The sequence below is a fragment of the Saimiri boliviensis genome, chromosome 13 (assembly GCF_048565385.1).
Source record: "Saimiri boliviensis isolate mSaiBol1 chromosome 13, mSaiBol1.pri, whole genome shotgun sequence".
Lineage (NCBI taxonomy): Eukaryota > Metazoa > Chordata > Mammalia > Primates > Cebidae > Saimiri > Saimiri boliviensis.
The window spans coordinates 674,610-702,595 of NC_133461.1; the positions used below are offsets into that span (position 1 = coordinate 674,610).

At 52.8% G+C, this 27,986-nt stretch overlaps 1 protein-coding gene across 6 annotated transcripts in view; it reads right to left on the reverse strand.

Moving 5' to 3' along the window:
• The window catches only part of CTDP1 (CTD phosphatase subunit 1), a 74,610-nt gene that overhangs the window by 13,983 nt on the left and 32,641 nt on the right, over positions 1-27,986 (reverse strand). For 5 of the 6 annotated variants that reach the window (XM_039463768.2, XM_074383226.1, XM_010336713.2 and 2 more), the window contains 6 exons: positions 27,301-27,391; positions 25,083-25,249; positions 22,940-23,980; positions 21,429-21,570; positions 21,074-21,280; positions 9,965-10,127 (listed from right to left, as the gene is read on the reverse strand). In XM_039463768.2, the coding sequence (XP_039319702.1) occupies positions 9,965-10,127; positions 21,074-21,280; positions 21,429-21,570; positions 22,940-23,980; positions 25,083-25,249; positions 27,301-27,391 (1,811 nt within the window). The remainder of the gene's footprint in view (positions 1-9,964; positions 10,128-21,073; positions 21,281-21,428; positions 21,571-22,939; positions 23,981-25,082; positions 25,250-27,300; positions 27,392-27,986) is intronic. The other variant, XM_039463769.2, reaches the window with a different exon arrangement.

The window sequence follows — 27,986 nt, forward strand, 5'->3', positions numbered from 1 at the left end:
TGACCCGTGTGCCACATCTGAACCTCAGCCTCCCGGAACCTCAGCACGCGGGAAGTGAGTGCCATCAGCGCCTCATTGTGGAGGCAAGAGAGGCTGAGCTCCGTGCCAGGGAGGTGAACCTCCTCTCCTGAACTGAGCGGAGATGGGAGGACATGCAGAAAGAATTTGCACACAGCAGCCAGAGGCTTCTTGGCCGCTGCCAGCAGAGAAAAGACGGCTTTATGCCCAGTAGGGATCACGATGGAGGGGTGCTGGCGGGCAGCTCTGTTCACAGCCCTCCCACGTTGAGGGTGTCTGTGCGACGGCACAGCCGCGTGGTCCCTGAGCCAGGCGGCCTGTCCACTGCCCCCCAGCACAGGCTGCTTCTCAGGAGGGGTCTGGACGTGTCCACCTGGCTGGGGCCCAAGGGATGCCACATGGGGCCCTGAGGGACACTGACTGATACAGACATGACCTCACCCCTGCAGCGGGCCATGACAAACAGACACAGAGCACAACTCCTGAGACAGGCACAGCTCAGAGCAGTTGAGGCCCTGAGGTTAGAGTTACAGAGGCTTGGAAATCACGGCTCACCCCCGGCCCTGAGTCCGCCTCACCCAGTCTGCAATTTCAAACTCATCACCAACAGGTCCAACGAGTCCCAACACATGTACCTTGGCCTGAATTATTAAAAGGCAGAAACATTTTAACCAATGGTTAATTAACTAAGGCAGCGACTTTATCATCAGGTCATTATAATGATCTCTGAAAGTAACACGTTACCAGGGACGCTGGCATTAAAGGTATTTGGTAAGAGCAGTTGGTCAATCCAAGACGTTATTGATGTTCGCACTTCACCAGAATGCTTACATCACTGTATTTACTGTTCTGATGGTGAGTCTCCTATGGGAATCATTCTACTAAATTCTATTCTGAAAATACTTAGGGCCTTTAACATGACATCATGCTTTAGTTGAGAGAGAGAAAAAAAAGGCATCGTTAAAATCTGTTATTTTGCACTTGACAGCCAAGGGCAGGCGGGCCAGCCAGCGTGGCAACCCAGGGACCCCACGCGGCCCTTGCTAGTGCGGCGCCCCACCTGGGAGGGCCAACGCTGGTGAGGCAGGGCAGCCGGCACGTGTCCATCGGGTGCTATCTGAAAGACCTGGAGGTGCACTTTGCAAAGCCAAACCAGAAACGTGGACGTGCATTAAACCTGACTTCGCCTAACAGTGCTCCCATCTCCTCTCCGTCTTTCTGGCTGACTCGTATCGGTGTGGGAACGACACCTATCTTTCCTGCACTTGTTTTTAGAAAAAAGATGACTGTACTTTTTGAAAAACAGTTTTCTGCACTACAGAGGCTCCTGGGCTCATGACGGGGTCATGTCCAGGTGAGCCCATCACAGGCTGAAAACAGTCAGCACACCTGGCCCAGCCGCCTTCCACACTACCACCACTGCCGTTAGCCCACCGCTGGCAAATCATCTCGCACGAGGCCAACTCGGAAACGGCTTTCTGCAGAACGCGGAGTCAAGACTCCAAATTCGAAGTACGGTTTCTCCCAAACACCCATCACCTGCACATGGTTGTAAAGTCAGAAAACCATTAAGCTGAACCATTCTAAGTTGAGGGTTCTTTGTATTTACTTAAAAGATGCTAAAACATATGTTTTTAATCTTGAGGAAAATTTAGAAGTCTGTAAAAAGAAAAAACACAAATGAGTTCACACCTAAGTGTTGGAATTTCTACCAAAGGGCAAATACAGATAACACCAGATGCTACTATATCCTGTCAACGCACAAAAATTAAATGTTTCCATCAGCCTCCTTCCATGACCCCAGATCACTGATAATAACACTGAACCCAGCTCTGCCCTGGAGCGAGGTGGGGCAACTTTGGGAGAGAGGAAGGAGACGAGAAGGGAAAGAGCAAGGCCGGGACAGCCCCCTGAGCATGAGAGGGAGAAGAGGCCAGAGCGAGGAAAAGCAGCTGGAGAGGCAGCAGTGCTGGCTCCGGAGACCAGCAGGCTTTCCACGGGGTGTGCAGGGGACGGGCCCCGCCACAAGGCTCCAGTGACCATGGGGCCCCGGTTCCGGCACCTTCCCTTCCCCGAAGTTCCATGATCACACAAGAACCTGCAGAGAGGCTGACACACACAGGGCTGTGGAGTCTCTTTCTGAGCTGGCAGAGAAAGAGGCGGATGTTTGTGGAGAAACACAGGCTTCAGCAAATGACGAGACACGGCACCTCCCATGAAAAGGCCACCACAGCACCCTAAGCAGCTCTAGTCTCAAGGAACAAACCGCTTAAACCGTAAATCCTGCTGCCTGACATCAATGGACTTCTCTCCCGTCCGAAAGGACAAACATCCCAGGCCTCCTCTCAGATGTGCTATATTCTCTGCCAATAAAACTAAAAGCACTTAGAGACCATTAAAGTTAACTTTCGTCAACGGCACTTTGCAGAGATGGCAAACAAAGGGGACAGATGGCAACGCTGCCCAGAGCTGCCCCGAGCTGCGCGGCCGACCACGGCTCCTGACGGCTCCTGCAGGTCTCCAAACCCAGGGCAGATACTCGCTCTGGGTGGCAGGAAAATACCTGAGCCTGGTGTGGGGCTGGTGCACTTTCCACAAAGAGCATTGCTGGAACAGCTCGGAGAGGCGCCTGTGGACACCACTCATGACGGACACCTGGGCAGGAAACCAAGCTCCCAACACTGTGAGCACAGGAGGGGCCTGTGACTCCCCGGCAACGCACAGGGCCCGGCACAGCTCGGGATGCTGCTCTCGGGAAGAGGTCCCGCCACACGGCTTCGGCTGTGCTGACTGCGGGGAAGATCTCCCGCGGGCTGCCTCTGGGAGCTGAGGGCCTGGGTACAGGAACCGTCTGCAATCCGAGTGCTGGAGGATGGCCCTGAACTCCTGCAAGCAGCAGGAAGGACGGCCCTGAGCACGGCCTGAGCCCTGAGTCCCAGATGACAAGAAGCGGGGGCAGCTTCGAGGGACACGTGTGGTGATTTGTGACGCGGCAGAGAACTCACAAAGAAAAACTGTTATGTGGAATACATTTTCAAGTGAATTAATACCAGCTGGAAAGATGTTTTAATGAACAGAAGACTTCAACTAAAGAGGAACTTTAATGACATGTTAAAAAACCCCAAAGCTTGGAAAACAAACTCAAGGCATTCAGAACTTGCCAAGCTTGAGTGGCGGGACCCAGAGCCCTTCACTAGAGATGTGGCTGCAGCCAGACGTGTTCCAAAATGAATTACGCAAATTACAAACTCCAAAACCCACAGAGAAAGCTTTTCTACTTAGAGGAAGATTGTGACAAGTCTTCTATAAAACAAAAGATAATTTCTTATCTATTCAATTACACCTACGGTGAGACTTCAATTCACTAACACTTCAGGAACCATAACTTTCAGGAAATATTTAGAGCCCAAAGAGAGAGAAGCATTCTTCCTAAAGTTACCAACTTAATGTAAGAAAAATCAAATCCCAGTCTACATACCTGAAGTTCTGACCGTGTGAAGAATGACCTAATGATCTAATCTTTAGACATGGTTGTTACTAAGTTTTTTTTCCCCATCAATTATCATCCACCATTTCCACTGATTGCATAATATAATGTACAAAACTAACTCATTCTTAAAGGATGTTGGTTAATCAGAAAATTAAAAGATCAAGTCACAATTTGGTTAAAACCCACAAATGAGACATAACAGGAAAAATTACTGCTGTTCGGTGACAGCAAAATTCCCATACATCACTGATTTATGTGTATTGTGTGTATTTTAAGTGAATCTTGAGATTTGTCTACTGTACACAGCCATGAAGGGTTCTGGTCCTTTAGTTTCCTGGAATCTGATCTACCATTAACTCTGCAGTCTATCATGAGTTTGGGGAAAGGCCTACCATAGTAGCAGGTGCCCAGAGCTTTCTGAACACATGTCCAATTCAATCAAAGCAGCTTCACTAACATGTTAGGCTCCAAGACGCTGCAGGTATTAGGAGTGGAGTTACAGAACTGGTCTCAGAAGCACAGCAGGAGAAGGACTGGTATCTCAAGGGCCTCTGCACAGCACTGGAAGTTTAACATTCGTGTCATGGATTCCTGAAAAGGAGGAGAGAGAGACTGGCCTCGAAAAATACTTGAAGACATCATGGCTGAAAACTCCCCAAATTTGCTTAAAAACGTGCATGGCTGCATCCGTGTGCAGAGACGAGTGTGGCGGCCGTCCGCGTTCCTTGTTTGTGTCCACCACCTTCTGCTTCCTTTCTCTGGGGGTGGGAGGGTGGTCAGGGCAGATCTGTGGCAAGGCAGCAGCTGAGGGGGGCCTTGAAGGACGGGTGGGAGCTGTTTTTCGTGTCAGAGGGGAGCACAGAGCCCCACGCTGGGTTGACGGTGCCCACTGCAGAGAAACAGTTTGGACATTACGCAAGAGCTCACTCCAGGCTAGAAGGTACTGAGGCTGTAAGTCCAGGCACGTCATGCATATTTTATGAGCAGTATCTGTGAAGTTTTAACTTTCTGAGACAGCTTTAAACTCTTCACACGTTGCCTTCAACCTCTTTCTGGGTTCCACTGACGTACCAGCAACGACCGGAGGTCTCAGCATACCTCACTCAATGGCCCCCACCATAGGCTGCACTTGACCCTGGTTCCAGATCCCCTTAACGCCCCATCGTCTGCATCCCGAAAGGAGCAGCAGCCCCCACCCTGCGTGTCTCCAGGACGAATGGAGGCCACGGCAGCCTCCAGGGAACACCACGCGGCAGGCACCCGGTCCGTCTCGCAAGCCCATGGTGGGTGCAGGCAGCGAGCCCGAGAGACAGGCATATCTGGGGTGCAGCTGCCTCATCTGCCCCAGCACATGGAGTGTAAGGGGGACAGGCGTGAGATGAGGCTGTCGTGCCAGGGCCGGGACACAAGGAGATTCCTGAGGCTGCTGTAATCACCATGCGTCATGGCTCAAATGATCCAAATTCATGACTTCACAGCTGTGCAGGTCAGAAGTTCAATGTGAGTCTCGCAGGACCAAAATCCAGGTGTCCAGGGGGAGAGTCCCCTCCTCGCATTTTCCAGCTTCCAGAGGCCCCGTGTCCTCAGCTCTGGGCCTCCTCTGAACCCTCTCCCGCGGCCCTCCTCCCTCCTCCAAGGAGGATTCTGTGATCTTAGTGGTCACCAGCACTTTCCAGGACCATCTCCTCTCAAAGTCCCGAATTTCATTTCTCGTGCAGTTATCTGGCACGAAGGCAGCAGTGACAGGTCCTGGGAGGAGAAGATGTCTTCAGAGGCCATGGTCGCCTACCACCATCTCTAACTTGTCTTCTAGCCAATGAGGAGTGACTGGTGGCTCCGAGCAAGGACAGTGCCAAGGGCTGTGCTTAGAAGGCCCAGCGTCAGCACCTGCCCTCCTGGGACACACTGCGGGGGGCTGGGGCTAGGAGTGGGTGGGGATGAGAGGAAGGGGTGTGGGGCAGTACCCTGGCCCCTGTGGTGAGGGAGGAGCCACACAGGGAGGGACGGCTGACCTCCAAGTCCTCTCTTTCCTCCCTGAGCAAATGGGATGGGACCTGGGCAGCTGTGGGAGCCACAGCACCACGAAGGACCAGAAGCGGCTGTGGGGACAGGAGGCCGCTACAGACCAGCCCCATGTCCAGGGCAGCTCACGGCAGGCAGCGTGCTGCATGCCCGGCTCTTGCTGACGGTGGCAGCAACTCCCTGGAAGCTTTGGCAGGGACTTGAAGGAACCCTCCCTGCTGTACATTCAAGGCTGTCCTGGAAAGCGGGCGGGAGCATCCCGGCAGCTGCCTGGACCCTGCGCTGGGAAACCCAGTGTGCTGCACCCCATGAAGTAAAATTTTTGGAATATTTCAAACTAACACAGAAGTAACAGCAAGCAACCAGGAAGCCTATCTTCCACTTGCCTGCTGGAGGAAAACTAGGTAGAGAATCCATCTGGGTCAGCCTAGTGCTAAAAAAATTTATAAACACAGGACACATTTCATGGAGGCTGGGGAGGGGCTGGTATAGAAATCAAAGACTTTCGCTACTCTGAAACTTTAGACATATTTACTTAAAGGAGAAAATATTAAAACAGTTAGAATACGTTAACATTAAAATATAAAGTCACCATCTGATAGAAAAGAATGAATTTTTTTTCATAAAGTAGAGCCCTTCTAGCCTTTCAAATGCCTCGAACGACAAAAGGCAGGTCCTGTAGGTATGCATATGGATATATGTATGTGTTTTCTCCAGGAAAAGGGAGGAGGAAAGCTCCAGACTTCTGTAGGCTGTGTGCCGTGTGTTTAACAGGCACCCCTGGTCTTGTGCACGTGGCCATACGTCCACACGCGGCACAGGGAGTCAGGTGAGACAAGGCCACGTGGACTGGGTGGGCCTTGGCAAAGAGCTAAGGACGAAGGCACAGTCACACAGGCTGGAAAGAGGTGCCACAGCGCTGCTCACCAATGTGCACCTGCAGGACACTCCACGGCTCCGTTCTTGGAGGTCCCGGGGATCCCAGGATGTATGCAGGTGCCGCAAACCCCTATGTCATGATGCTGGGACCCCGCTCACCTCTTCTCCACAGTCTCCTCCGTGTAAGGCAGGATGTGTACTCAGTGTCTCCCGCACCGCCTCGCAGCCCCTGCCGCAGCCCCCAGGAAGGAGCAGAGGGTCCCGGCTGTCAGTGCTCCAACAGCAGGCGCTGTCTTGTGGGCCTGGGACTCACGGATAATCCCACAGCGGGAGGGCTGATTCTCCTGTGGGCCCAGGACTTACGGACAATCCCACGGGGGAGGGCTGATTCTCCTGTGGGCCCGGGACTCACGGAGAATCAAGCGGGCTTAAAGTATTCATGAATGTGAAACACTCTGGCCTCTTCCCCATGCACAGAGCAAACCACGGCTGCAGACTTCCAGTTTCAATACCATTTGTTCCTGAAGGGCCACATCTGGGGTTGAAGGTCACTTTTTATTTCTGAGAGAATTAGGTTTCTGGGTGGAGGAAAGCTGCTGACTGCATTGAAGACTTCTGTCTCCCACTGAGATTTCAACCCCCTTTGACATCAAATGAATAAGGACCAAGGTTGTCACTGCTGCCTGACAAACGGGACTGCGTGGGGAACAGACCGAGTCCTCCACGCCTGACCAGGAAACCAGGAGAAGATGTGACGTCAGCAGCCTCCAGGCGGGAGGAGGCCGGCGTCCACCCCCTCCTCTCCTCCAGCCCCTGGTCCTAGTCAGGTGGTGATTCCTTATATGGAAACTTCCGGCATGTCAAATGAAGTATTCTGGGCTTACGAGTAGTGGTTGACAAAGATATTTTTAAGAGAAAACATTTTCATGGGAAAAAAAAAACAGTTAATGTTCAAAATGGCAGAGAAATCAGCACACCTGAAAAATGGGTTTGATCCTCACAAGACACACTGGTGTCTAAAGGTGATGACCTGAGTCACTGACATGATTCTGTCCTGAATATAACCATCTGCATTTTTCTGCTTCTGCTGAAAATAAACAGGAGCTGTTTTCCTCCTCAAGAAACCTCTGCTACCTTCTCAATGCAAACAGAACGGCAGCTCTCTCCACAGGACAGCGATGCCACGTGGGCACAGAGGACGGGCTCTGGGGAAGATGACCTTCGAAGGGCGTGGCCTGCACCCCGACCAGCTGCGGGTGAGACCTGCACGGGCATCCTGACCGGCCGCGGGAGACCCGCACGGGCGCCACCCATGAAGGCACCTTCCAGGACACGGAGTGCGTTTTTCCACCAGGGTCCTTCTAAAGAACAGTCTCTGAAGGACCGTGCTATGCAGACTGCCCGCCTGTAGCACCCACATGGGCCAAGGGGCCCAGGACACAGGAGCCAAACATGACCTGGCTGAGCAAACCCCAACTTCACCAATGCTGCCTAAAGCTCTTTAGTGCCATGATAATGAGATCCTGTGAGCATCACAGTCACACGTGGTGCTGCGAGAGTCACAGTCACACGAGACACTGCGACAGTCACAGTCACACGAGAATCACCAGTCACACAAGACGCTGTGAGAGTCACAGTCACACGAGACGCTGCGAGAGTCACAGTCACACGAGACGCTGCGAGTCACAGTCACACGAGACACTGCAAGACTCACAGTCACACGAGACACTGCGAGAGTCACAGTCACACGAGACGCTGCGAGAGTCACAGTCACACGAGACGCTGCGAGTCACGGTCACACGAGACACTGCAAGACTCACAGTCACACGAGACACTGCGAGAGTCACAGTCACACAAGACGCTGTGAGAGTCACAGTCACACGAGACGCTGCGAGAGTCACAGTCACACGAGACGCTGCGAGTCACAGTCACACGAGACACTGCAAGACTCACAGTCACACGAGACACTGCGAGAGTCACAGTCACACGAGATGCTGCGAGTCACAGTCACATGAGACACTGCAAGACTCACAGTCACATGAGACACTGCGAGAGTCACAGTCACACGAGACGCTGCGAGAGTCACAGTCACACGAGACGCTGCGAGTCACGGTCACACGAGACACTGCGAGAGTCACAGTCAGACGAGAATCACCAGTCACACGAGATGCTGTGAGAGTCACAGTCACATGAGACGCTGCGAGAGTCACAGTCACACGAGACACTGCGAGAGTCACAGTCACACGAGAATCACCAGTCACACGAGACGCTGCGAGAGTCACAGTCACATGAGACGCTGTGAGAGTCACAGTCACACGAGATGCTGTGAGAGTCACAGTCACACGAGACACTGTGAGAGTCACAGTCACTGCAAGTCAGTCAAAAGAGAATCACCAGTCACATGAGAAGCTGTGAGAGTCACAGTCACACAAGAGTCACCAGTCACATGAGACGCTGCGAGAGTCACAGTCACGCGAGATGCTGCAAGTCAGTCACACAAGATGCTGTGAGAGTCACAGTCACACGAGAAGCTGTGAGAATCAGTCACATGAGACGCTGTGAGAGTCACAGTCACATGAGAATCACCAGTCACACGAGAAGCCGTGAGTCACAGTCACACGAGATGCTGTGAGAGTCACAGTCACACGAGAATCACCAGTCACACGAGAAGCTGTGAGTCACAGTCACACGAGACGCTGCGAGAGTCACGGTCACACGAGACGCTGCGAGAGTCAGTCACACAAAATGCTGTGAGAGTCACAGTCACACGAGAAGCTGTGAGAATCAGTCACACGAGATGCTGTGAGAGTCACAGTCACACGAGAAGCTGTGAGAGTCACGGTCACACGAGACACTGCGAGAGTCACAGTCACACGAGAATCACCAATCACACGAGACGCTGCGAGAGTCACAGTCACACGAGACGCTGCGAGAGTCACAGTCACACGAGAATCACCAGTCACACGAGACGCTGCGAGAGTCACAGTCACACGAGACGCTGCGAGAGTCACAGTCACACGAGGACCACCAGTCACGCGAGAAGCTGTGAGTCAGTCACACGAGACGCTGTGAGAATCAGTCACACTGTGTGCGTGTGTTCAACGCCCACATGCAATGGAAGCACAGCTGTCCAGGGTTTCTCAACAGGGGCCTGTCGGCGTCGGGCGGGGGGTGGGGGGGCTGCTGACCGGCACCAGCATCGCCCCTGGACATGACCACGTGTGCCTACAGATGCTGTCCTACGTCCTTGGGGACAGCCAGGAGAGCAGGAGGGCCGGGCAGCGTTGGCCCTGGTGGGGACAGAGGCGAATCCTAAACCAGGCCCCGACGTGCTCTCATGCCACGTGCTGCTGGTAACATTGCTTATGCTGTTCTAGGTCTCCTTGAACAGGAAGTTCCACGAAAAACAGAAGCGGTAGTCCCAAAGCAGACCCGACTGTGTGCGTGCAGAACTCTCTGCCTGCACGTGCGCGGCTCAGTGGTCCACCCGCGCACCGCTGCTCTGTGGCCCCAGCACACGCGCCGGGCGGGCACCGGGGTGCGTCATTGGCTCACCTCTTTGTCCATACTCTCTAAATCCTCCTTACAAAGAGTGTACAGCGGCATTGTCTCAGACATACTGGGCTGTCGCTTTCTTCTAGAAGGGCCAGGCTGCTCTCCGTCCTGAGCATCAGGCAGCTCTTCATCAAACATCTGCGGCTGAGGTGGCGGGACCGCTCTGAAAGGAATTTTATAGGCCCCACATGAGGAAGGTCAGCTTGAATGGCACCTTTCAGAACTGAATCAGATTCCTGACTCTCGGACTAGATAAAGACTCACACACCCCAATAGGAATACTTATGAAACACCTGATGCTCTGCCAATAAGCTTTTCAGAGTTTAACAGATCAGACTTTGCTCATTGAGCCAGGCTGACTGGCAAAACACGTTTGTGACTATCCTGTCAAAAAACAGCATGTACCTTCTTCTATCAACAAAATCCCTGTGGTGCAGACATCTGCCAGGCTCTAGCATCTTAGAAGCAAGGGGAAAATGGGCGGGAGATGAACAAGGTTCTGGGAACCACCAGGACACATCATTTGCCCTCAAAACAGGGTCTGGAGAACAATACGACAAAAAACAAAACAAGAAAACACAACATCTCCAGGCTACGAAAAGACCAAAAACGGTGAAGTGACAAAACAGACGTCAGTGGCTGAAATTAAAATCATTTCACAGGTTGGTGTGGAGGGTCACACTTGTAATCCCAGCGCTTCGGGAGGTCGAGGCAGGCAGGTGGATCACGTGAGGTGAGGAGTTTGAGACCAGCCTGGCCAACATGGTAAAACCCCATCTCTACCAAAAATACAAAGAATTAGCTGGATGCGGTGGCAGGCGCCTGTAATCCCAGCTACTCAGGAGGCTGGAGCAGGAGAATTGCTTGAACCCAGGAGGCAGAGGTTGCAGTGAGCAGAGATCACACCACTGCACTCCAGCCTGGGTGACAGAGCAAGAGTCCATCTTAAAAAGAAGAAAAACTCATTTCGCACACACACAACAGGAACGGGTAATTCTTGCGCTTGTTTTACTAAAGTATTAAATGTTGATGTAATAAATCAGTGAGCGGGGCCAATCTTCTGTTTCAAGCATGCTACGGTCACACCCATTTTTCTGCTATGTGAAAACTGCAACTCCATTTGAAATGGCTTCTCTCGTCTGTAAACATCTGTTTTGCTCTGGATGTGTCAATCTTATGAATACATTCTGATGCCCGCCTTTGAATGCTGGAATTTAAGGCAAGCTTCTGGGAAAACGGCTGATGCTGCCCTCCTGAGCGGCAGCTGTTTCTAGCAGCTGGTTCTTCCCTGGACGATGAGCGTGCGTCCCAGACACCAGCTTGCTAGGGACAGACACAAGGACGAGGGGATAAAACCCATCACGGTGAAGGAAACGGGCCCTAAGTCAAAGTCACAAAACTATAAAGACACAACTGTATTAGTCTAGTTCCTAATGGAGAGAAGATTTTTCACCCACAAATCTAAAAATGCTGATCTGAGCTATCTAGAACTCGGGACTCTCCCAGCCTTGTCAAAGTTCACGCTTGATGGCCATCTGCAAACAAGCGCTTCCCATCCCGCGAAGGTTCGTTTTCCATCCCGCGAAGGCCCGCTTCCTATCCCGCAAATGCCCGCTTCCCATCGCGCAAATGCACGTCCGCTTCCCATCCCGTGAAGGCTCGTTTTCCATCCCGCAAACACCACACTTCCTATCTGCATTTGGCTGAAACATCCATGTTAAGTGGATGCATGCCATTCAAACCAGTGTTGTTCAAAGGGCCAACTGCACAGTTATTTTAAAATGAATTAAATGAACATGTTAAAAACCTGTGATAACTGCTCTACTCCAAACACCCTTCCTCTGGGGTCTCAGAGAAGGCCATGGGGGAGCATGTGGGAAGCCTGACGTCCACCCCCAGTGGCAGCAACAAGGTCCCTCCCACCCATGCGGGAGGGTCAGGACTCTCCCTAGCCCCCACTGGAGATGCAGACACCCCTCCCATGGTGCCGGAAACGATGATGTGTGGAGCCAGGACTGCCACAGCAACAGTGCTACCCCACCCACTCCCAGACCGTCCACCAGCAACGATGTCACCCCCACAAAGCCATCCACCAGCAATGGTGCCACCCCACCACACACAGCCATCCACCAGCAATGGTATCACCCCATCTCACACAGCCATTCACCAGCAATGGTGCCACCCACCACACACAGTCATCCACCAGCAATGGTGCCACCCCACCACACACAGCCATCCACCAGCAATGGTGCCACTCCACCACACACAGTCATCCACCAGCAATGGTATCACCCCATCTCACACAGCCATTCACCAGCAATGGTGCCACCCCACCACACACAGCCATCCACCAGCAATGGTATCACCCCATCTCACACAGCCATTCACCAGCAATGGTGCCACCCACCACACACAGTCATCCACCAGCAATGGTGCCACCCCACCACACACAGCCATCCACCAGCAATGGTGCCACCCCACCACACACAGTCATCCACCAGCAATGGTATCACCCCATCTCACACAGCCATCCACCAGCAATGGTGCCACCCCACCACACACAGTCATCCACCAGCAATGGTATCACCCCATCTCACACAGCCATTCACCAGCAATGGTGCCACCCCACCACACACAGTCATCCACCAGCAATGGTATCACCCCATCTCACACAGCCATTCACCAGCAATGGTGCCACCCCACCACACACAGCCATCCACCAGCAATGGTATCACCCCATCTCACACAGCCATTCACCAGCAATGGTGCCACCCACCACACACAGCCATCCACCAGCAATGGTATCACCCCATCTCACACAGCCATTCACCAGCAATGGTGCCACCCACCACACACAGTCATCCACCAGCAATGGTGCCACCCCACCACACACAGCCATCCACCAGCAATGGTGCCACCCCCACCCCCACTCACAGGCCTCAAAAGATGCCGTGTGGGGAACTGGACTCCTGTCCCAACTGGCAGAAACAAGGGGGCCTCCACTCCTGCTGCTGGAGTATGGCCTGAAAAAAATCAGTGATGGCAGAAGATTTACATAAGATCCAAAGTCTCCTAACACCATGTGAAGAGTCTAGGTTCCAATCCAATGTCACGGTCACAGCAAGAACCAGGAAGATCTAAAACTATGAGAAAAGGACAATCCACAGAGACCAGGCTGAGAGGCAGGCAGGCTAACATTCTGACAATGATTTTACAGCACCCATGATAAAAATGCTTCAACAGGCAACTGCAAATATGCTTGAAACAAATGAAAAACACAGAAAGGCTTGGCAAAGAAACAGAAAAGACAAGAGATTTCAGAAATGAAAAATACAAAAACTAAAACCAAAAATGTCATGGACAGACTAGCAGCAAATGAAGGAGACAGAAGTCAGTGAACTTGAAAGTCTAACAGAAATCGCGAATCTGAACAACAGGGAAAACGAGCTGACAGGAAAAAGGAACGCCGTTTAGGATGCGTGAGACAGAAAAAGGCTCAGCATCTGTGTCCCTGCTGTCCCAGCGTGGCAGAGATGGCCCTGAAGAGCAATGGCTGGAAGTGTCCCACAGACTTCAAAAGACGTAACCCTTGCAACTCAAACAGCAGAGCCAAACCTAAACAAGATAAGCCAGGAACTTCCGTGAAAGATGCAGAAAGACCGTGAAGGCAGTCAAAGAGAAAACACAGCTTACCTAGAGGAAAAACGGTCAAAAACAGAACATCACCCAAGTCGGATGTTTTTCAGGTCCCGAGGAAAAGGAAGGTCAACCCAAAGTCTTGTCCCGTGAAAACATCCCCTAGCAGGACAGGGACGGGAGCAAGTGGGCCAGGGCTGCCCTGAGAGTGCAATGGATGTCCCTGCAGGCTGGGAGTGGAGGGACCTTGAGCTGGCCTCCTGCAAGGATGGAAGCAGGAATCCGGGCAAGCACCGGAGACTCCACTCGAGTTCTCTACATCACACTTGACCGTCGGAACTAACGTCCTAAGAAATCATCCCAAAGCAAGCAGAAGGAAGATAACATGAAGGCTGAAAACCAAAAAAAAAAAAAAGAGAGAGAAGGTAAATAGAGCAATTCCTTCAAAAATACAAACAGCCACAACTCACCCAAACGCAACAGATCCTGTGAAACACCCTGTAACCATCAGGGAAAATGAATATGAAATTTTAAATCTTGCAAAAATAAAATCTCCAGGACCAGACGGTCTCACTGGAGACTTCTCCCAAATGTGTTGAGAGAAAGGGGCAAGTCTACAATCTCTCTGCGATGCCGGAGGGTGGGGCTCCCTACCTCGTAACAGGAGCCGCAACAAACCTGGGCGCAGACAGCACAACATGTGACAAGTGCAGCCCCCTAGGCCCCTCTGCATCCACATCCAGACACTTCACAGAAGAGCAACAAGGTCACTCCACACCACAACCAACCCACAGGCTCCTCCACACGAACATCCAGACACTTCACAGAAGAGCATCAAGGTCACTCCACACCACAACCAACCCACAGGCTCCTCCACACGAACATCCAGACACTTCACAGAAGAGCATCAAGGCTGCTCTACCCCACAACCAAGGGGACTCACTTCTGGGTTGCAAAGTTGTTTCCACGTCCAAAAATCAGTCAACGTGACCACCACATACTGACAGGCAAAAGAACAACCACCACACCATCATACCAAACACCACACAAACACCTAAAAAATTCAACACCCGCTGGTGATGACCGCTCAGAAAATATGAAACCCCTCAACTTGATCAAGGGCATCTATGAAAAACCTACAGGCAGAAAACCCAGAAGCAGACCACACAGGTGCACCGAGAGCCCTCCAGACTCGGGCAGAAGTGTCCGCGGATGGAAAATGGTGCCTGTGATAATGTGGCTGGGGCCAGAAAACCAACCTCGAGCACATCTCGGGCCAAGGTGTTAAACAACAGACCACAGAACTTTCAGGGTAAAACATCAACAACACCTCTGCGATCTGGGACTAGCTATTAGTTAACCTGACATCAAAACCTGATTCCTAAAAGGAGGCAGTGATAAACAGAGTATCGTGAAAACTAAAAACTTTTGCTCCGCCAAAGACCCTCTTGAGGATGAAAAAGCAAGTTGCTGACTGGGAGAAGGGATTTGTAAGTCACATAACCAACCAAGTACTAGTATGAAAATGTATTTTTAAAACTCTCAAAACCGACAGTAAAAACCCAAACAATCCAATTAGAAAATGGGCAAAAGACCCAAACAGCCACCTCACCGAGCAGAATATGCAGAGGGAACGCAGAAATGATGCTCAGTGTCATTACTCACTAAGAATGCAGCCACTGAGTTGCGGCCATGATGAGCTCGGGACACACCTATCAGGAATGGCTGCTGTCAACAGCACTGGCCAGGCCACCGGCATCACTCACCGCCGGTGAGAATGAGAAATGATGCAGATATTCCAGAACAAGGGCTGGCAGCTTCTTTAGAAAGCTAAACGCACTCACCATCCAATCTGGCAACGGTACCACTGGACATTTATCCAAAGAAATAAAAACTTAGGTTAAGTATCCCATAGCCAACATGCTTGGACCAAAAGTGTTTCAGATTTTGGATTTTCGAATTTTGAGGTATCTACATCACACTTACGAGTTGAGCATCCAAATCTGAATGTTCTATGACCCTTTCCTTCCAGGGACACGTCAGCACTCAGAAAGGTGCAAATCTTGGAGCATTTCCGATTTTGGATTTTCAGATGAGACACTCAACCTTGTGCAAACGTTTAGAGCAAAGGCTGAAAGCAACCCAAATGTCCCTCAAAGGGTGAACAAGGTGAAACCACAGATGGCTCCTCCACACACCACCAAACACCGCTCAGCAAAAGGGGGCATGAGCAAGGGGCACAGCAGCAACTCAGGAGTCGTTCTGAGGAGGGAGGGTCAGCTCCAGAGGCTTGTGCCGACTTGCTGACACAGCACTCCTGAGAGGACGCGGTGTGGCGAGGGACAGTAGGTGGAGGGCCAAGGGTCAGGGAGAGGGAAGTGGCTGAGGCCATGCGGGGCTTCGGGGGAGCTGGTGTGAGGGTTCTGTGTCTGGATAAGTCTGCGTGGGTCCTAGTGGGAGCATGCTCCCCACTTTCACAAGATGCAACCACAGGGAAAATGGGATAAAGAAGGGCCTCTCTGCATTACTACTGCACGCAAATCTACAAATATCTCAAAAAGTTTAACCAAAAAACCGAATGCTCACACTCACACCCAGGTCCCCAGTGAACCTGCCTACCAGCCAAGCACTAAAAAGGTCAAAGCCAGAATTAGAACACTTACAATGTCCAAAACCTGAGGTGAGGACCAGTCTAGGGACAGAGGGCCAACTGCCTTGACCGCCGAGGGCCCTGTCACAACGGGGTCTGCACAGGGTTCCGGGCACAGAATAGGGAACCACCACTCTGAGGACGGTGGGGAGATGGGGCCACTCTCGCACAGTGTGACCAACGCACGTGACAGATGAGGCCTGGGGCTGCTCAGGCGCAGGACTGACGGTGAGTGGTATCATGGGGGAGCTGGGCTGCATGGCACAGCACTGTTGCAAGGGCGTGGGGGTGGCCGCGGGAGACCATGCTGGACCCGTCTGCACAGGCGGAGCCCTCCGGTCCTGCAGGCACCAGGGCTCCACACAGGGAGGGCCATTAGGGACACAGGTCTATTTAGTGCAGGAGACTGGGCAGGCGTCACATGAACTCAAGCAGGGGAGACTTTAGGATTAAACCAGAAGGGAACACCCTACATGAGGTCAAGGGATTGAGACCATCCTGGCCAACATGGTGAAACCCTGTCTCTACTAAAAATACAAAAATTAGCCGGGTGTGGTGGTGCATGCCTGTAATTCCAGCTACTCGGGAGGCTGAGGCAGAAGAATCGCTTGAACCTGGGAGGAGGAGGTTGCAGTGAGTTGAGATGGTGCCACTGCACTCCAGCCTGGGCAACAGAGTGAAACTCCATCTCAAAAAAAAAAAAAAAGAAAAAAACAGCCCAGTGTGGAGGAGTGGCAGGGGCGTGGCCAGTCCACACAGACCCGAGTCCCTTCTGCAGCACAAAAACCCCCAGAATTCCTGCTGGCCTGGTCCCACTGCCTCAGACTTTCAGGGCTAGGTCTAGCCTGGGGAGGGGACATTAAAACAGGGATTTTTTTTTTCTTAGATAAATTGGTCATTTCATCAACTTTGAAAACTATCGAAAAGCAGAACCCATGCTCATTTCAGGAGAACTCCATTTCCAACACACACAAGTGAGGGGAGGGACATTTCCTTCATTCGACAAAGGTGCGCCCACCTGTAATCACACAGACCAAGCAGCACATTTCTGAGGCCACAACAGCACAATTACCACAACTTAACAAACCACGTTAACACCCTTTCGTATGTAAATGGCCGGTAGTAACTTGAAGTAAAATTTATAGTTTGGTGCAAATTACACTTTCCGATTAAAAAGAGAAGAAAGTTTCATCAAAAGTTGACTTATTCAAATGAACCACAGCCCAGTCCTGTATCCATCCTCCTCAGGAAAGACAGGCACAGCTGCAGACTTGCGTGTGACGCGCTGTTCGAACCCGACCTGCTGCTGGCAGGCGAATCACACACACTTCAGAACACAGACACGGAAAGCTACCTGCTGCCACATCATTAGTGTTACTCAAGTAAAAGTGTTTGACTTTATTCAAATGCAGCTTACCATCTGCAAGTCTGTCTTCAGATAACAGCTTTTTTCCTCATTGATCTTAGAAATTCCTAGCTCACTTCAAGTAAGGCTAAATAATTAAAAAACCAGTTTTGACCACTTTATGTAGTTTAAGACAACGAGGCCAGGAGTTTGAGACCAACTTGGGCAACATGGTGAAACCCCGTCTCTACTAAAAATACAAAAATTAGCCGGGCGTGGTGGCATGTGCCTGTAATTCCAGCTGCTCAAGAGGCTGAGGCAGGAGAACTGCTTGAATCTGGGAGGCAGAGGCTGCTGTGAGCCGAGATCGCGCCACTGCACTGCATCCTGGGCGACAGAGCAAGACTGTCTCAAAACAAAACAAAACAAAAAACTGAAGAAAAAAATAAGTCAAAGGTTTGATTTTATTTTTATTTATTAAAAAAAAAATTTTTTTTGAGACCAGGTCTCACTCTGTGGCCCAGAATGGAGCGCAGTGGTGTGATCACAGCTCACTGCAGCCTTGAAGTCCTGGGCTCAAGCCACCCGCGCGGGTCCACCTCTTACAGCACTGGGACCGCAGGTGCGAGCCCCTCCCCCACCATTTTATGTAACAGCGTGAGAAACAGCGTGTAAAGCACCGGTGCTGCCCGTAGTACCGACTGTACGGCTGCTTTCCCTCACGCAAGGCTTTTGTACAACTGCAGTTTAGAACTAAATCTCAGCAGTAGCACTTTAGTGCACACATCTGCCCTATAATCATGCTTCCACTGATGAGAATCACAGCACACAACAGACCCTGACTTTCGAGATGTCACATCTCCACGTCGTTCTGCTCTAGGAGGTGCGGGCCCATTCGCCGCCTGGCCCACGACCACCCCACAGGCCAGGCCCCCCCTCGCTGTCCTCAGAAGGGTCCAGGAGTTTTGCTACCCGGCTGGAGGGTTGGAATTAATTAAGTCAAATGAATAAATAAGAGTAACACCAAAGGGCTAAGCCCTGGTGTTATGGAAACAGACCTGTTCCCAGCCCCTGGAAACACCACAGTGGTAAGAGCACTGCAGGCTGGGCCTGAGTGGCTCCAGGACACAGCTGGTCATCAGGAGGCTTTGGCAGGAAAAGGGGCAGCGGGGGACCAGCCATGCCCTCGCCGCTGAGCTTCCGGGGGGCACATGCCATGCTCCCCCTCCTTTGGCTGTTCCCGAGCCTTTAACCTGGTAATGTTGAGTGAAATGTTTTCTTGAGTTTCCTGAGCTGATTCAGATGATCAAAACTGCACAAGTCTGAGTGTGGGAACCCCCAATACTGCAGCTGAGCTGGTTGGCGATGTGGCCTGGGGGTCTGAGATGAGGGCAGCCTGGTGGGACTGAGCCCCTAGACTCAGGGCCTGATGCCACCTGTCTGTGGTCACCAGCGTCAGAAACAAACCGAACTGCAGGCATCTGCTACGGTGGAAGAGGCAAGCACTAGAAAGTGAACACTGTATTAAAACCCCAACAAGCCCACACAGGAAGCCCTTCTAAAGACTAGAAATGACACCGCCACCAAGATGCCTTCCTAACGATGGGAGGTGACGTCATCACCAGGACGCCTTCTTAACGATGGGAGGTGATGTCCCCAGGACGCCCTCCTAACGATGGAAAGTGACATCACCAGGACGCCTTCCTAACAATGGGAGGTGATGTCATCACCAGGACGCCTTCCTAACAATGGGAGGTGATGTCATCACCAGGATGCCTTCCTAACGATGGAAGGTGATGTCATCACCAGGATGCCTTCCTAACGATGGGAGGTGATGTCACCAAGACGCCTTCCTAATGATGGGAGGTGACATCACCAGGACGCCTTCCTAATAATGGGAGGTGACGTCATCACCAGGACGCCTTCCTAACGATGGGAGGTGACGTCATCACCAGGAAGCCTTCCTAACGATAGGTGATGTCACCAGGACACCTTCCTAATGATGGGAGGTGACATCCCCAGGACGCCTTCTAACGATGGGAGGTGACATCGCCAGGACGCCTTCCTAGCGATGGGAGGTGACGTCATCACCAGGAAGCCTTCCTAACGATGGGAAGTGACATCATCTCTGTATGGCTGGGGAGCCTCTTACCTGTCATCAAAATGGAGAGCCTCGAATTCGTCCTAACCTGACCCCTGCCGGCCCCAGGTCCCACAGCATTGCCAGCCTGCTGCACAGGAGGCTCGCCGTGCTGGCCAGCTGCCCATGGCCACAGTGCACCTGCACCTGCCCACTGCCCAGTCACCCGACTTCTCCTCCTCTTAGCATGACTCCCCCCATGAACCCAAGGGCTGTGAGGGGCAAGCGCTGCTCGAGACAGAACACAGTCTATGAGACAGAAAACCGAGGAGGCACCAGAGTATGTTTCCAGGCGGAGTGGCCTCTCCCAAAAGCTGACTGGGCTTTGCCATGGTGCCCAGTGGAGTCCTCCTTGCCTGTCCACCCAGGCTTCTGGCTCAGAATGTTGCCACCCACTGTGCTCTGGCCATTCCTGCTCCCCTAACCTGGGAGGGCCCTGTACTCTGGGCCTCAGTGTCCCCACGCAGGGACAGCGCTGGATCCTGAAGGGCTCACAAAGGACACCAAAGCGTACCTCTCCACCTATTAACTGTGTGCACCTGCTTCCCTCTGGCCGCCTGTATTCTGCACAGAGGCTCTGAGGTGTTCCGACCTCTCCCAGGGCTCCCAGGGCGAACGTACATGAGACCTTGGTGAGTGGCCCTCGCCCGGGTCAGGTTTAATCAAGTCAAACTTTTGGTTTAATTTCAAAGCAACAACCACAGGACAAAGACTAGTCATTTAAATCTCCAAGAACATCCCACAGCCATTTACATGGCGTCTGCAAGGGCCACAACCTCAGGCTGAGGGCCGATCTCGGGTCCACTTAGGAAAACAGGCACGGAAGCCGTGTGCTCAGAACCTGCGATCTCTCCTCTCCCGGGCAGCACAGATCCTGGCTACCAACGCCTTCCGTTCCAATCAAGTTTCCCTTCCAACCGCCACTGGTACCACCCCTGCACCTACTCTGTGTGGAAACAGAAGGCAGCCCAGGGTGGGAAACAAGGAGCCGGCAGAGAGCGGACGGTGAGGCAGGGAGGCTGAGAACCAGCCCCGCTCCGCCTGTTCTCCACTGAGTGTCCCCAGGGCTGAGTGCTCTGCGGGACAGCCACAAGCTGTGGACATGTGGGTGCCTGGACACATTTGAGAAGCTAATTGTGGGGGTTTTGTTTCAGCTTTGGGACCAAAGAGAGGAGAGAAAAACAAAAGACCCAAGAGTGCACGCGGGGGCGGGTTCCCGCGAGGTGGAAGTGGAGTCACAGGCTGCAGTATCCACCCGCGCTCACGTCAGGCAACTGGTGCCATCCCCCTAACAGACCAGAGCAGCAAGCTGGGGGCCGCGGCCGGGCTGCCATGTACCTGAAGGAGGAGGGCTCCTGGTGGATGGGCAGGGAGCTGGAGGGCGCTGGGGGCCCCCGGGCACCCGTCCTGATGAGCTTCCCTGTGTTGGAGTCATAGATCCGAACCTCGGGGCCAGGCTGGGCCTTGGGAAGAACCGGCATCGGATGGAACAGGGCAGTGGGGGGCACACCCTCCCGGTCAGGAAAGGCCGCGGGGCTGTTCTCCCTGTAGGAGGAAAAGAACAAGGCCCGTGAGCGGGGTGGCCGGGCGAGGCAGGGCAGGCATGCAGGGACTCCCAGTGGGCACGGCCCAGGCATGCGAAGCAAACGCCACCTGGCGAGGGACCGCCTGGCAGGGACTGGCGGGCACCCACCTCTGTGCCTTGGTGTGGTCGTCCCTGAGCGGGAAGAGCTGCTCCTCCACCTTGTCCCAGCGCTCCAGGCAGCTCCACAGCCAGTCAGGGTTGACCACGTGCAGGTGCCCGCACTCCTGTGCCTGCAGCACCTTCTCTGTGCCTGCGGGAGACCGGGCTGAGTCAGGCTCAGGGTGCTCACCTGGCTGCATCCCACTAGGGCTGCCTGTCACAGGTGCCCATCTCCCAGGCCAGGGATAAGCAGCCATGGTGGGAAGGGATAGACCAGTCAGGCTGGAGCGCGGAGGGTGGATCTCAGACAGGGAGCTGGGCACGGCGGGTGACGTGAGCGGCAGGAGGACCCTTTAACGTCTGTTCAGGAAAGCCCCTCAGCAGTGAGGTCATGAACACGGATGCCAAACGGAAATGTAAGCACGATTTGGGTAAGGAAGGAAAGTGAGAGGAGGGTCAGGAGCTGGGCAGACACGGAGCACGGCAGACGGGCACTCGAGGGGCCGTGGAGCACCCAACCTGTCTCAGCTCCACGGTCAGGAAACAAGTGCCTGACTGCCCATGGGGCCGGGGCTTGGCTTCCTCCTGGGACTCAGAGTCTGTCTCTGCCCTGCAGCTAGCACCCAGCTATTTCACACCAAGATGGAAGCTTCCATTCACCCTTGATTCAAATGCTTTACTGAGCACATTTGTCCAACGCCACATGATGCGTGCTGGAGGCGTGTCCTCAAATGTCAGGGAGCATTTCCCTACGGCCGCCGGAGCCATGGAGGCAGGGCCAAGCACTGAAGAGCCCTCTCAGGACACGTGGCCAGGAGAGACACTGCGACTGGCGGAGCAGAACCTGAGGGGGTTCAGGCAACCTTCACTCGGGAGAGATCAAAGTGCTTATGGGAGTCTTTTAACACAGTAACTAGGTATTTGAGTTTCTTAAGCAACGAGGTGTGAGCCTTCCTTCAAGATTCACCTGTCTCTGGAAGGTTCTGTTTTACTCGGTGGAAGTTTCAAACCCGGCAGAGCGGCCTGTCCTGTCTGGGGCAGGCTTCACCATCGGGGGACAGTGGGCCCGTCCTCCGCTCTTCCAGCCACAACGCGTCCTTCTGTGCACGCTTCAGCTGGACCCTGCACTTGGATTTCTAACTCGGAGGGTTTGTTAACCTTTTACCTGTGAACTGAAGGCCCCACCTCCTGTTCCTGCCTGGAGTGTCCTCACTGCTGCTGACTCCCTGTTGCTGACTCCCTGTTCTTACTCCAGGGAGGCGCTTCTGTGTGCCCCACACACTAGTAACTCCTGCCACCTGGCAAGATGTGTACGATGACTGTGGTCCGAAAGCACAAACATGCCCAAACCTGAATTTCACCCAAGGTCAGGATCTATTCTTAAAAGACGGTGATTCTGAAAAACATCTCTGAAAATTGAACGTGAGATAAACAGCAATGCCAACTCTAAGGCGTGCCGGCAAGGAGCCTGCGGGGCTGACCGCGCACGCCCAGGGTGCGGGGAGGGAGGCGGCACTCACCAGCCCGAGCGGCGATCAGGTGCGTGGCCCTGTCAGGGGCATCGGGACTCAGCACCAGCCGAGTGAGGATCTTTGCTCCCAGAGCCGTGGCGTGGTAATGCTCCCGCGTCTTCTCTATCGGGAAGTTGGTGGGATGCAGCCCACTGAAAATGATGGCCACGTCCGCCAGCACCTTGCTCTTGAGCTCCGGCACGATCTTCCGGATGTCCGGCGCCTCCTCGATCTCCTTGTTGAGGAAGCGGTCGTACTTGGCATAGTAGTCGGTGTGCACACGGACCAGGATCTCCTCCAGGTAGATGAGGTGGTCGTCCTCATCCGTGTCCTCCTCCTCCTCCTCCTCCTCCTCCTCCATGCTCTGGTCCAGGGACTCGCCCACGGTGACGCCCGACAGCTCGCTGTTCTGAGACTCGGTCTCCGCCTCCTTCCTGTCAGCACAGCCGTTGCCCAGGCCGCAGAGACTGTCCCGCTCGCCCTCCTCCTGCCCACCCAGCTCGGGCCCCTTGTCCGGGACATGTGCGCTGGGCTCGGCCTCTCCAGGGGAACTTGGCCCTGCAGGCCGGCTCGCCTCCGGGGGCCTGCCTTGCACCAGCTCGGCTCCCTCCGTGGCAGCCTTCGGCTTCCGCTGGCCGCTCCTCCCCTCACTTTCACCGTCAGAAGCAAAGGAGGACTTTGTGGCCTCGGACTCACTGCTGCTCTCGCTGTCACTGGATAGGTCGAAGTCCAGGTCAGTGCCCGTGGCACCCTGGGCAGGTTGCTGTCCCGGTGCTGCCCGGCCACCCTGTGCACAGGATCCCTGGGGCTCGGAAGCGCCTGCCAGCTCTCGGCTGCCAGCGGGGGCCTGGGCAGGGGGCCAGGCGTCCTTCTCATCTGGCTTCCCAGGGCGGGGTGGGTCCTGCGGGGCGGCAGTGAGGCCGTTCAGCTCCCGTGCTGGCGTCTCCAGGCCATTGCTGGGCTCCCCTCCAGGGGCCTGTGTTCCCCCCTCAGGGTCTCTTACGGGTGGGGCTTGCTCTGAGACCTCGGTGCCTCGAGAGGAATGATTCACTAAATATGCACGCAAAAGGAAAAGTCACCACAATTCAGCATTAAACGTTACACAATGTTCGAAGGTAAAGCAGCACCCTCTCCACGGCTGGGAGCTCTCAGCCACCCTCCAGACCAGGCCTTGGCACAGGTGCCGTGCACAGCCGGGAGGGCTAAGTACCCCTCACCCAAAGTGCATGGGACCAGAGATGTGTTGGATATCGAATTTGTTTTCTGCTTTTGGAGTATTCACATTAAACTTAACAGCTGAACATCCCAAATCTGAAAAATTCAAAATGCTACAATGACTGTTTCCTTTGAGCACTACGTGGGCACTCAGAAAGTTTTGGATTTGGGGATGAGGGATCCTCTACCCATAGGAACTGCTGGAGGTTTGCCTCCCAGCTCTGCGCTGCGGACCTGGCGCCCTACGGCCACGGTTTGTCAAGCCTCGCTCTGGAGGATGTCGGCAACTCTGCCCTGACCCCACCCATCGAGTGAGTCTCCAGCTCTACGGGAGCGCCTCCACTTCCACTCTCTCCTGGTCTTAACCTCCAAGTTCCATTTTAGTGACTACAGCAGTAAATGCATGCCTCAAAATACTTCAAAAAAAAATAAACATCAAAAACACTTAACTTTTCATAGGGTGAACGCCAGCTGCACACCTGCCTGACACGTTCAAGCACACTGCTCTCTGGGGCCCTGGCCAGCGCCCTGCCTGACCACCACGTACTGGGAACGGTCCCTCCCTGTGGAGCCACTGCACCCCACATCTGCGCTCTCTACAGAATGCCGTGGCCAAATGCCCAGGGGCGCATCTGAGGAAAACTGGGATGAAAGGAGCTTTCAGATGGATTAAGTAAACAGCATTCTTGAGTCTTTATTCAACTGGGAAAATGTTTAAGGTAGGGCCATTTTTTTTAAGGCCCAAATTGAAACAACATAATATCCTGTTTTTCAGTACTATATAAATAAATCCAATAATCTCTATTGAAATACAAATAAACAAAACCAAAGTGCATCTTGAATCCACAGCAGTCAAAATAGAGATAAGAAATGAGAAGAGATAAACAATAAATAAAATGCAAATTCTTTCTAAAGAATCAGGAAGCCGGTTACCCACCTTTCCTTCTTGTCTGAGATTCCCGGGACCCAGGGGGCGCATTCATATCACCCGTGCCCTGGAAGTACACATATTTCTTCACAGTTATCAGATTGGGAGCAAACTTCCAGACATCTTCTCGGTCATCAATAATGCAAACCATTGAGTCACCACAAGGAAAGAGATTTCTACAAGTGAAAATGCATAATTTACAAAAAATAATAATGAAAAGCTGTAGTCATTCACTTTGCCATGCATAACAGTTTAAGACTTGAATCCACATGCAGCCAGCAGACAGCAGGTCAATCAGAAACAGACGCCAACTGGCCCAAAGCCCTTTTGGTTTGGGTCACATCTAAACCTTCGTAACATCTTCCCCACTGTTTCCGATTCTCCTTCAAGCAGGAGTTCTCAAACTGTTTCTTAAAGCACCAGAGTCACTACTTCAGGCATTACGGGCCAGCTTCATGTACAAACAAGGCTGGGTAGCCTAAAGGCCAGAACGTGCTGACTGAAAACAGACCGGGCTAGGCGTAGTGTGGCTCACTCCTGCAATTTCCAGAGCTTTGGGAGGTCTTGGTGGGAGGAAAGCTTGAGCCTAGGAGTCTGAGACCAGCCTGGGCAACAAAGCAAGACCCCGTCTCTACAAAAAACACAGAAATTATCCAGGCGTGGTGGCAGGCACCAGTAGTCCCAGACGCTCAGAAGGCTGAAGTGGGAAGATGGCTTGAGCCCAGAAGTTGAGGTCGTGGTGAGCTGAGACCCCCCTACTGCACTTAAGCTTGGGTGACAGAGCGAGACCCTGTCTTAGGAACAAAACACAGACCCACTGCCAATACAGGATTTCTAAGTGGACCTCCAGCGACCTCCATGCAAGCCACAGCGTCGGTCACCAGGGCCTATGCTGGGCCCGTCCCCATCCGATCCTACATTCTGTCTTCAGCCGACCCTTGTTAACAAATCACTACAAGCCACCTCCCATTCTCTATTCTGATCAATCTGCTCACTCTGGCACACACTAGCAAAAAGGAGGTTTGTCTCTGAAGTAAATACCTTCAGACCCTCTTCTTAGGTAACACTAGCTTGCATAGGCCTCAGAGTCTGTGTGGATTCCCTAAATCTAAAAACAAACATGCGGAGAGGCAGGTGGCCACCGTGAGCCAGGAGGTGACTGATGCTGAAGCTATGATCGCCAGGGCTCCTCGGGAGAAAAAGCCACACCTGCCATGGTGTCACAGCAGGACAGACTTCCGGGTGGAAATGGGGAAGTTTCTCATACAGAGCAGGTAAGAAACATCAAAGAATATAAAAGAATATACAAAAGTCTTGCGTAGGGGCAGAGAGGGGCCAGCCGTGTCAAAAAAGCTCAGAGGAGCTGACGGGGAGGGGCTCTGGAGCTAATGGAAAGGAAGAAATGGCAAAAGGCAAAAATATGGGAAAATGGTCATGAGACCTAGGGTTTTCTCAATTACTAGTAGGATTAACACAGGCAAGCTCCTAAGAAAATCACAAACTGCAGATGTCAATGCTGACGTCAAGAACACCCCCTGAACCAGCAGCCCCACAAAGCTGCAAACCTGTACGTGGGACACAGTCGTGAACGTTCCTCTGCCCACTCAGGTCCTCACGGCTGCCGCCTCCGATGCCCACTGCGTCCCTACGCGCTCTGCCCTCCTGGGTTCTGGGCCCGAAAGTCAGTCCCTGAGTGCCCCAGGAGCCCTGGCCATTCCCTGGATACTCAGAGGCAAAAAGGCCAAACCCTTCACACCCAGCTACTGTGGGGATGACGACTTGCCTCCTGCCTCTCCAACCACACATCTCAATGCCAGGTCTTTGCATAGGAATGAAAATCTGAAGCTAAAGGGACTAGAATGATCACACGCGCCAAGACTGGTTAAGCAAACAGATACACAGTCAGGTGGCAGGCTGACACCAAATGCGTGCCATCTGACAGACGAGGCAGCGAGGACACGAGGCCCGGCTCCAGGGTGGTTTCAGGGCAGGGCTGCCGGGACGGGCAGAGCCCGCATCGGGGGCCGTGTACAGGCACCGGGGCTCAGGCAGCCTGGGAGGCAGCAGGAGCACAGGTTAGACAGGAACTTTCTCAGTACTCTGAGGCCAAAAAGGACATTCCTAAAAAACACCGGTACGAAATACTGCTCTAAATCTCAAAGCGCGATTTTTAGAATGGGCAATGCACAGCGAGTAGTCTCTGTGATGAACTTGGCCGGGTACATACCTAAGGTTTCCTGTTTTAGAAAATGGGTCGATACATTCATCCCTCGATAATATTCGATGAGAAAAAAGCTTCTTCTCAGGGTCTAAAAATCCTTGAAAAAGAAAACAGGACAATGATTGCACATCTAAGATGCATTTACATCACACCGCACATGGCGAAGACATGGGTGCTTCCTCACAGGGGCAGACGCAGAGCATGGAAAACTGCACCAAACACTTTACCCCGTTCAGGTAAGATGCCTCATTTAGGGCTTCTGATCTCTCAGGGTGAACTTATTTCTCAAACACAAATTATGTTGACAAGCGTCTACAATTCCATTAATTTGAAAAATTTCTAATGTCCTGCTGAAGTGCTAGATGCATAAGAAAATTATGGAAGGCACCTGCGTAAGTAAAACAGGAAAGTTACCATTCCATCTCGAAACACTGTGCGTGTGCTTCTCCACGTGACTGGGTCTAGATACTAAACTGAAATCAGTCTGTGTCCCTTTGGATACAATCCTTCCCAACCCCAGGTAGGCGGCCCACCACGCTCGTCGGTAACGGTTAGTGGAGGAAAGCTATCAAGGAGGCTCACTTCTCCCAAGTGCTTTAGTAGAATGATACAAACTCACACACTGTGCAGTAGAAATACACAGAAAGGCCAGTTACCTCTCACCGTGACACAACACGTTTTAGTGCTACTAA